We start from the raw sequence: 10,292 nt of genomic DNA, 5'->3' as shown, positions 1-10,292 counted from the left end.
TTGGTCCCAACCCAAAGGGGAGTACTGGAGTTTTCCTCACCCTATTTTTTAGAGCCATTTTACTCCCTTATCATGACAACAGCTCTTACCTTTGGCTAGCAGGATGGCATGTAAGTTGCTATCTGTGGCCACTGTCAATGCATCACTCCATTGCTGAACTAGCAGGGTGGTGAAAGTGGGGCATTCAGTCTGCATCTAGCCTCCAGGAGCCACAGTGGATTACATCTGTGATGTACCTCAGTGAAATAGACTGGGAGAGCCTCAAGGTTGGCCCTAAAGCCCAGGGAGGGTTCTGTAAATTGGTGTAACGACTCAGCAGAAAAAGCACTTGCTATCAGCAGGATCTTCTCCTCAAGGATTAATGTTCTAACAAGAAAGGTAGGGTGGGTTAGTGAATTGGCCCCTGGCCACTGAATCAGGCGATCCCAGTTCTGTTACCAGTTTGGCCACTGATCTGATGTTTGACCTCTAGCAAGTCACTTCACCTCTTTGTACCTCCTACTCCCCCACCCTTGGTCTTGATTATGTAGATTGTGAGCCAGGGATGTCACATGTTCATGCTGTACCTAGCACAATAGGCCTCTGATGTTAGTTGGGGTGCTACTGTAATAAAATTACAATAAGCATAAATTGACAAATGCAGAAAGGAAACAGGAAACACATCGTTTAGCTTTGTGCCAGTCCTAGTATCCTGGGTGGGGATCCCATTCCCAACTTTCCCAAAAGCATTTTGTCTCTTCTGTTTCCCAAGCAACCACTTCAGTTGTATTCCACGTGTTCTCCTGTTCAAGAGGAGGGAGAAGCGGAGCTGCAGTTAGCCCACTGTTCACCAGGGAGCACCCCTGCTCCATCTTCTGTAAGGCACAGAGCCCCCTTGTCAGCAGGGGCAAAACTGGGTCATTCTGTGTTCTCAGTTCCCATCATATGGTGAAACAGCTGACACAAAAACCCTACCAGACAGAACCAACATACCGACAGGAAACACTTTATTCCCATCAACCCTGTGAAACAATATACACATAAGCAACACTCTAGGCCAGTAGCAAATTAAGAGTTGGTTACATAAATTATCTTTTAATTTGACTCCATGAACCCTACAACTGAACAAATAAAACTGACTGGGGGGGGGGGAAGGGGTTCTTTTGCTATACACAAAAGCTTCTTTTCTCTTAAGTACAAAAACTTCCCACTATATCCACAGGGGCTAGAGAGAAGCTGAAGAAGAAGCTAAAACAAAGAACATGTATTCAGCAGTGAAGGGCTCTAGAGGGAGGTGTGCCTAAAGGGAGGGGAACTGTGAGGAGAGAGCACTTTGAGTTTGAAGGAGGGAGAAACAGGGGATCTCAGAAGATGCTACCCCTAAAAAACCCCCAAAACTTTAAAATAAGCTCTGCGTAGTGAACAAGCTCAAGTTGCTTGAAGGAGTAAATGTAATGCAGGCTTTGCTTATTTAACTCAGGTCATTCTTTAACAGTATCCCTCCCCCACAGAAGCCTCTGTTCAACATTTTGGCATTTGGTGTTCTCTGCAGTGCCTTGCTCCTTCTCTAAAGAACAATTACACACCACACTAAGCCTATGCCATTTTCACCTGACTTTTTGAACAATCTTCCAAAATTCCAAGGCGCTGTAGAACACCTCAGAAGATACTAAATTCCTGGATGCTGTTAGAAGATTTCTGAAGGTGGTCAGTTCCAGGGCACTCCGTAATGTTTCAGAACTAGGTTCCTGGCTCAGAGAGTGCACTAGAATGTTCCAGAAGATTCTGAATTCCTGGTGCTCTAGAACATTACATTTACACTACATTTCATATGCAGTTCTAAGTTAATCTAAAACACTTCAGAAGGTTTGAATCATTTCACCCATTCTTTACTGTAATAAAAGACCACGGTGATGGGGGATGAAGGGTAATTCACAGAAAGATAATACAGAATACAACAACAAGTTAGACAACTTGTATGAAAAAAATAAAGAAATTTAAAATTCTCAGACTCATGGACCTCATTGGCTGGGTCCTTCTGTGCTGCTCTTTGGCCTTCTGACTTAATGGGCCAGGCCCCATTTTCAAGGTCCTTCTATTTATCTGCTCTCATGGGCCCCATGTGCCTCACTCTGCCTGTGTTCAGGGTCCCATATATCTCCTTCTTTCTTTCCCTCTGCCTTTCAAGGTTGTGTGAATGTGTGTAGGAGTGCTCAATTTTTCAGATCTGGATATACACCCGGGTCACTTTCTGCTTCCAGAGCCCCACCTCTCTCTCTCTTTCTCTCTCCTTTACCCCCTTTCCACAAGCTTATTGGTATGTCTATACTATGGCTAAGAGCGAGCCTCTCAGCCCAGGTAGGCAAACTCATGCTAGTGACACTCTAACAAGTGTGTTAAAAATAGAAGTGTTGACATTGTGGCTTGGGTAGCAGCTTGGACTCTCAAGCCTAGAGGGACAGGTAGGCTTCAGATCCCAAGCTCCAGCCTGAGCTGCAGGGTCCACACTGTTATTTTTAGCATGCTAGCTTGAGCCCCACTAGTGCAAATCTCCCAGCTCCAATGTAGACATACCCTTTGTGTCCTAGGGGCAGCATAGTTCTCTCTTCCTCACTCAATTTATTTTCTCAGCCTGGAGTATTTGCCTCTCACTCTTGCTTCTGAGGCCCACTCATCCACCCCCCCCCCCCCCCGTGTCTAAGGCCCATCTCTGCCTTCCTAAATGTGCCTGTGTTTAAATACATTATTTTCTTTTTTACACAATTACAAATCACAACATTTATACATAATTCTTGTTTTTAAAAAATCTATGTAAAACCTCTCAGGAACAAAAGTTCAGGAAATAAAACCTTATAAAAATACATGATTTGTTTAATTCTACTGCAAAATATACTATATACATCTGGATCTATAAACTTATTCCTTTCTCCAAAAACACATAGAATAAAATCATTGCCAGTATAATGTCCACCACTTCATTTATCCACCCCATCAAGTGCCACACTGTAAACTGTCCTGAAGGCTACTGGGCCTCCTTCACTGGAGTTCTAAAAGGTCCCGGAGGGATTTTATTGCATGTTGTGGTTGGCTGGAAGCATGATCCTCTAGGCTGCGTCCCATCTCTTTGTACAGGCTTTTAGCAAGCTTGCAGACCACAGTCCTGACATTCCCGCTCCTACCAGGTAACACCCCATTTCCGATCATGTTGTTCAAGAAATACCAGAGAACAGGCAGGGTGTGACGTTCCACAGCCTGGGGTTTCCGAGGGTATACAGAAGCTACAAGCGCTGCAGGACAGAAGATAAAGCATCTTAACAATCAAGGTGGAAGCCCATCTTTATTTTTAGTTCCTCAAATCTATTTCTGAGTTCTGTCTGGAATCTGAATGCAAACGGTAAAATTCTCTATAAGCAAACTGAAATGATATTATCCATTAAATAGAACTATTGACCTCAAATTACCTTAATTTCTCCAAATCAGAGGCCTCATTCTTAACATGACAGCCCTAAAGAAGTAATTAATATAATTCTTGTAAACTGTTGGACAGATGAACCTTTGATAACATATGATAGAAGTGTCAAATTTCTATTTCCAGTAATCAGCTGTCTAAAATAGCTGTACCAAATTTCAAGATTATAGTTCAAAAGGGCACTTGTATGGTTGAACTCCAATAAGAGACACTGTTGACCTTTTGGTGAACTCTGATGAAAAAACAAAGGTCTAATTTGGAGTTTCCTTGTGCTCAGTGGCCCATAATGAATGTCTGCTCTAAACTTCAAAATTCTAGCCTACAGGGGACTAAAATCTGATCAGAAAGATGGATGATCTATTGGTGCTTCTGATGGGAAGGTCTAATTTGAGATTTTTCTTGTACTTAGTGACTCATAATGAATGACTGTTCCAAGTTTCAAGATGTTTAGCTATCTAAGGTACTAATATAGCCACCATGATCACAGTGTCTGGGTGCCTGATAATCTTTAATAGGTTTATCCCCACAACACACCTGTGATGTAGGAAAGTACTATTATACCCATTTTACAGAGAGGAAACTGAGGCACAGATAGAGCATAAGTGACTTGCCCCAGATCACACAAAGGTTGTAGTGGAACAGGGAATTAAACCCAGGTCTTCCAAATGCAAGGATAAAGCCCTAACCACTAGACAATTTTCTTTTAACCCTTCCTGAGATGAGATTTCAATTTACTTTCCGAATTGGATAGATGGCAACATTAAAAACAAACAAAAACCTGACACTACCTGGCATCTTTGCTGGCAGTTTCCACAGAGAGGCCAAGAACTGATATGACCTGGAGACTGAATTCTCATCAGTCTGATAGAGGTAAATTGAGGCACATTATCTGGTGATAGTGTGAGGGAAGCATACATTGCTATTCTGTGGTTAAAGCGATTTCATATTCCCAGCATCATAAGTCTGGCACCTTTCACCAGCATAAAAATTCACTTTTTAAAAAAATCAGCCTTAAATAATACTTAAACAACTGTAATAAATCAGCAAAGGGTTACAGTCCCTCATTAAACAAGAGATAATTAGAGCACAGATGCTATTAAATATAGTGGCCACCATGGAGTTTAGAAAAGAGAACTGCCTGTTCCCAATAAATCCCAGAGGGAACATCTGCTCTTTCTAACCTGGCCCCAATTTATGTTTAAATGCTTTATTTGCAAAAAGAGATTAAATTGCTGTAGAATTCAATTCTGTGTGTAGAGAGATTTACTTTATGCAAATTACCTTTAAAGGCCCTGTTAGGTTTGCCATGGATATGGATGCCCTTAAGAGAGCCGTAATGAACAAGCAAACCGTATTAAACCTTGGATTAAAAGAAGCTGGAATAATTAACAGTAGCTTGAGCCCTAATTAAAGCAAGGCTATAATTAGGCTGCTTTCAGTGTATGTTGAGAAGATCAATTTTACCATTTCTTGGCTGCCACTGGACATAAACTGTGACTATAGGTCAAGAAATAGCAGCATTATTAGCTTGTAGGATTCAGCTGATGTGGAAATAAAACTATACTTACACACATTGAAATAATGGAAATGCAATGTCATGCTTCTGGGTAGAAGCCGATAGCCTGCAGGGTCAGGAAGGAATTGCCTGCTCACACCTCCAGCAAGGTACATCCTTGCAACAACCATTATTCACATGAACAGTCTGCACTCATGCTGGTAGTCCCAGCTTTTGTGGGATCTAGCCCAAAATGTTTGCCACAAGAGAACTCCTCCCCCAGAGCTCTTTGTGAGAAAGGCAAAACAGACTCCGAGAATAGCAAAATATCAGTGACTACAAAATGTTCCATAGCTGGGTGTGGGTGTTCGTAGACTGTCAGGGATAGACATTTGCCTAAGGAAGCAGCAGCTGTGGGCCTAGCTGTGATCTGACACTGCTGCCCTTTCAAAAACATTCAGGAGGCAGCCGGAATATTTTTAGTTTCTCTTTCTTAGGAGAGAATTTTGAGACCTCCCATCAATGATTCATAACTAGACTCTGAAAGCCCAATGCTCCACTGCCTTGCATCTTGTAGTCATTTACACCTGTGCAAAGCATATGTAATACATGACCAGATCAGAGCAGGAGCATTTTACAAGCACTTTACACAGGTGTAATTGACTGCACAGGAACAGACCCAGTGCCCCCTGCTGTTCCACGGGCTATAGCTTTGTTAATGCATAGGGATTTCCTCACATCTGTCATTTCCCAAGAGTCTTTTTTGAGTTTAATCCAAATGAACCATGAAAAGTCCAGTTCAGCTGAGCGGTTTGTTACCTGACAGGTGTTCCGTGATGTCCTGCATGGCTCGACCACTGATGAAATGCACTCTGCTGGCAAATACTTGTAAAAGCAATGCATTATCTGAAAGGGACAGAGAGACATTCATGATCCTTGTTTCCTCTTTCTTGTAAGCAAAGAAAATATTTGCACCTTCTAAAATACAGCAAATTTAAGAGAATATGGGGGACATTTAATCTTCTCTTGATGTTAACGTGGGATGGTTTCAAATTCAGAACAAAAGATCCTGATCCCACATCAGCATGTGTGAAATTCACCAGGGTGTAGAGTGCTAGCACAACTCCAAGCCCCTACAGCTAAATCAGTCCCTCACAGTTTAAATGGGATGTAAGTGGCACATAGGCCTCGTGTTGTATTTCTGCAGAGAGGTAACTTTTACACTCAGTGAACATCTGTGCAAATTTAAAATCAGTTCCTCCTTCACTTACCTGCCAAGAGCTCATCACAAGATTCTGTGTTGTCTCTGCAAGAACAAATTATCTGATCACCACCGACACCTGCAACTGTCTCAGGTGCTTGTGATATCAAGAGCCATTGCAGAAAGAGAGAAAAAAAGACCCCATAACTCAGATCTTGGCAGGGAGGTTAAAAGAACTGATTTCCCAATATTTGGTTGTCAAATGTGTTTTTAATTCTTTATCCACAGCTTGTGATTGATGTAGACTCCTGGCTGTTGTCTTAAAACTATTGCACAAAGTGACCGACAATAGTTAGTTCTGCCAAGCTAGGCAGAATTGTTTTTGAATGGTAGTATTTGGATGAGCTACCTCGATGGAATATCTAGATGCCATAGAAAGTGAGGCTGATAGGTCGGTAGGTAACATGTTTCCTTCTGTATCAGCACTGAGTAGGGTGACCAGACATCAAGTGTGAAAAATCGGGACGGGGGTGCGGGGTAATAGGAGCTTATTTAAGAAAAAGACCCCAAAATCGGGACAGCCCCTATAAAATCGGGAAAGCTGGTCACCCTAGCACTGAGTAGGGTGATCAGATGTCCCAATTTTATAGGGACAGTCCCGATTTTTTGGGGCCTTGTCTTATATAGGTGCCTATTACTCCCCACCCTGTCCCGATTTTTCACACTTGCTGTCTGGCCACCCTAGCACTGAGCCAAAGCCCCAACACAGTTTTAAGGGCACAGTATTGTTTAGGTGCCATCTTTTGTATGAGACATAACACCGCGGTCATTAATGATCACACTGTACTTTTTGCAAGCAGACAGTTGGGGTAATTGGCACTGCAGCTCTGGCTAAATTCCAACACTGGTAATTATATTTTGTCCATCAAAAATTCCAAATAGATGCTTCACTTCCAGCCCTAAACTGTTGTGTGGTATTGATATGTGCTGTTAAATAGTTGCGGCGTTCCACTCAGAGACGTTTACATGTCAGTTGCTGCTTTGAAACAATTGCTTTGAAATCCTGATGTGAAAGGTGTTCTAGCATTGCAAACTATTAGTTATTAGTTTTGATCTCAATAAAGCTTTTCCATTCACCATTAAAACTATTGTTGGGACCCCTTCATTTTGTAAGGTGCTCAGTATACAGGCAATGCTCTCTTTTGAATTAAAAATTTGGAACAGGCTGTATATTTTGAAACAGTGCAAGCTTGCAAGAGTCAACAACCAATTTATACAAGCTTTACCTCAGAACTGTCTGCAGCACAGGGCACCTTTAAATGGAGGCTGGGAGTGAGAAAGCAATGCAGTAGGTGATGCTATTTTCAGTAACTCAGCTTTGACTCTGTCCAATAAATACTAGATTGGTTTACTGGTTGCAAGACCGGCAGCTCAGTGTTAGCCACAGTAGTAAACACAATGAGATGAATCCTTTGCATTCTCATGTCATTTTCAGTACAGCAGTGCCAGCCTCCTTAGAAGGAATCTCCCTTGGACACCTGATGTTATATCATTAACACGATGCTTATTAGTACTCTTTGGTATAATGAGGAGTCCTTCCCTGTGATTTATCCTGGCAGAAGGGCTCAAGGCGCTATATAAAGCATAGTAAAAATGACTTAAAACGCATTTACAAATATAAAAGCCTCCCTGTAAAAGCTTAACAAGTAAAACCAGCCAAGGGGGTTAAAAAAAATCATAGGTATATACTGGACTTTCCACACCAGATCAGACCAGTGGTCCATCTAGAATGAGGTTTTCAAAGGCACAGAGAAGAGTTAGGCTCCCAACTCCCATTGACCTCCTTTGGGAGGGCAATTCCTATGGGAATTAGTCACCTGTCATTTGTGCCTTTGAAATTCTCCCCCAGTTCAATGTCCTGTAACAAAGTGAAATAAGCCCAAATCAATGTTAGCCACTCAAACCGATTTAAGTGTCCACACCAAGGAATTGTCCCAGTTTGACTCCATCGATTTAGAACCCGATTTAGTTAAATCAGGGCATTCTGGTGTGTAGAAAGGCCCTCGGTTGCCCACCTGTAAAATGAAGATAATGATACTCCCTTTCTCTCACCGTTTGTCTGTCTTGTCTATTTATACTGTAAGCTTTTTGGGACAGGGACTGTCTCTAGCTATGTTTGCACAGCACCTAATACAACGGGGCCCTGAGTTCATCTGGAGCATATCTAAGCACTATCGGAATGCATGTATAAGGAAAAACAGTCTCTTGGTTACAGGACAAAGTGGGGATCAAATTAAAAAACAAACACACAAAAAAATCCTCTGGAATAGAAAGGTTTAAAGTGTTGTAAAAGTGGGGAGAGATGGACGCCAGGGAAGATCAAATTCCATTTTCTAGGCCCCATCACCATAAAGGCCTGATTAGCCCCCAACCTATCATGCTGGGTCTTTAAATGGTGATGAATGTTGTGTTCTGTTCACTGATAATAGACAGGAAAAGGTACAGGGCCATTTATGGCCTTCAGACAAAAACTGGGGACTCTCCAAGCTAGATGTCAAAGTAAAGGTAGATAAATGGTGCTGGGGATTATTCAGAGCCAATTCAGTTTGTTTCCAGGTGGATTTTTGGTCTCAAGAGCAATGATTTTACGATAGGCAACTGAGCAATTTTGTAAGCACTTTGCATTGCTACCAGGATCATCAAAGGTGATAGATGGGAAAATTCTGTCTAAAATTCATATTTTGATGCCTGTGAACAACCAGAGTTTCCCAACTGCATCTAGGGTCCAAGATATAGGAGTTAGCAGCGTGATTGGGGCATGCACACAACTTACCTCCTGTAAGCTACGAAAGTTGTAAAGCACGATTTTTTAACTGTGAAGATGACAATATTTAAAGACAAGGGGCCTGATTCACCCTACAGGGTTTGCCACCACAATCCCAATTAGGGCTGTCGATTAATTGCAGTTAACTCACGCGATTAACTAAAAAAAATTAATTGCGATTAAAAATATTAATTGCAATTAATCACTGTTTTAATTGCCCTGTTAAACACTAGAATACCAATTGAAATGTATTAATATTTTGGATGTTTTTCTACATTTTCATATATATTGTATTCTGTGTTATAATTGAAATCAAAGTGTATATTATTTTTTATTGGTTTCAGAGTAACAGCCGTGTTAGTCTGTATTCGCAAAAAGAAAAGGAGTACTTGTGGCACCTTAGAGACTAACCAATTTATTTGAGCATAAGCTTTCCTGAGCTACAGCTCACTTCATCGGATCTTCAATGGAGCTTCATCCGATGAAGTGAGCTGTAGCTCACGAAAGCTTATGCTCAAATAAATTGGTTAGTCTCTAAGGTGCCACAAGTACTCCTTTTATTTTTGATTATCATTTTTACAGTGCAAATATTTGTAATCAAAAACACATTTTTCAATTCAGCTCATACAAATACTGTAGTGCAATCTCTTTGTCGTGAAAGTGCAACCTACAAATGTAGATTTTTTTTGTTACATAAATGCACTCAAGAAACAAAATAATGTAAAACTTTTGAGCCAAGTCCATTCAGTCCTACTTCTTGTTCAGCCAATTGCTAAGATAAACAAGTTTGTTTACATTTACAGGCGATAATGCTGCTCGTTTCTTGTTTACAATGTCACCTGAAAGTGAGAACAGGCATTTGCATGGCACTTTTGTAGCTGGCACTTAAAGGTATGTAGGTGACAGCTATGCTAATCATTCGTATGCCCCTCATGCTTCGGCCACCATTCCAGAGGACATGTTTCCATGCTAATGATGCTCGTTAAAAAATAATGCATTAAATTAAATTTGTGACTGAACTCCTTGGGAGAGAATTATATGTCCCCTGCTCTGTTATACCTGCATTCTGCCATATATTTCATATTATAGCAGTCTCGGATTATGGTCCACTACATGTTGTTCATTTTAAGAACACTTTCATTGCAGATTTCACAAAACGCAAAGAAGGTACCAATGTGAGATTTCTAAAGATAGCTCCAGCACTCGACCCAAGGTTTAAGACTCTGAAGTGCCTTCCAATATCTAAAGGGATGAGGTGTGGAGCATGCTTTCAGAAGTCTTAAGAGACCAACACTCTGATGCAGAAACTACAGAACCTGAACCA

General features: G+C 41.3%; 1 protein-coding gene across 1 annotated transcript in view; it reads right to left on the bottom strand.

The window, feature by feature from the left end:
• Positions 1-964: 964 nt before the first annotated feature.
• The window catches only part of TOGARAM2 (TOG array regulator of axonemal microtubules 2), a 76,460-nt gene continuing 67,132 nt past the window's right edge, over positions 965-10,292 (bottom strand). The window contains 2 exon segments of the mRNA XM_048843421.2: positions 965-3,266; positions 5,763-5,849. Coding sequence (XP_048699378.2) covers positions 3,016-3,266; positions 5,763-5,849 — 338 coding nt within the window. The 3' untranslated portion in view covers positions 965-3,015.

Source organism: Caretta caretta, chromosome 3 (genome assembly GCF_965140235.1).
Source record: "Caretta caretta isolate rCarCar2 chromosome 3, rCarCar1.hap1, whole genome shotgun sequence".
Classification (NCBI taxonomy): Eukaryota; Metazoa; Chordata; order Testudines; family Cheloniidae; genus Caretta; species Caretta caretta.
Note: the sequence above shows the minus strand (reverse complement) of the source record. Positions and strands in the feature narration are given on the sequence as shown.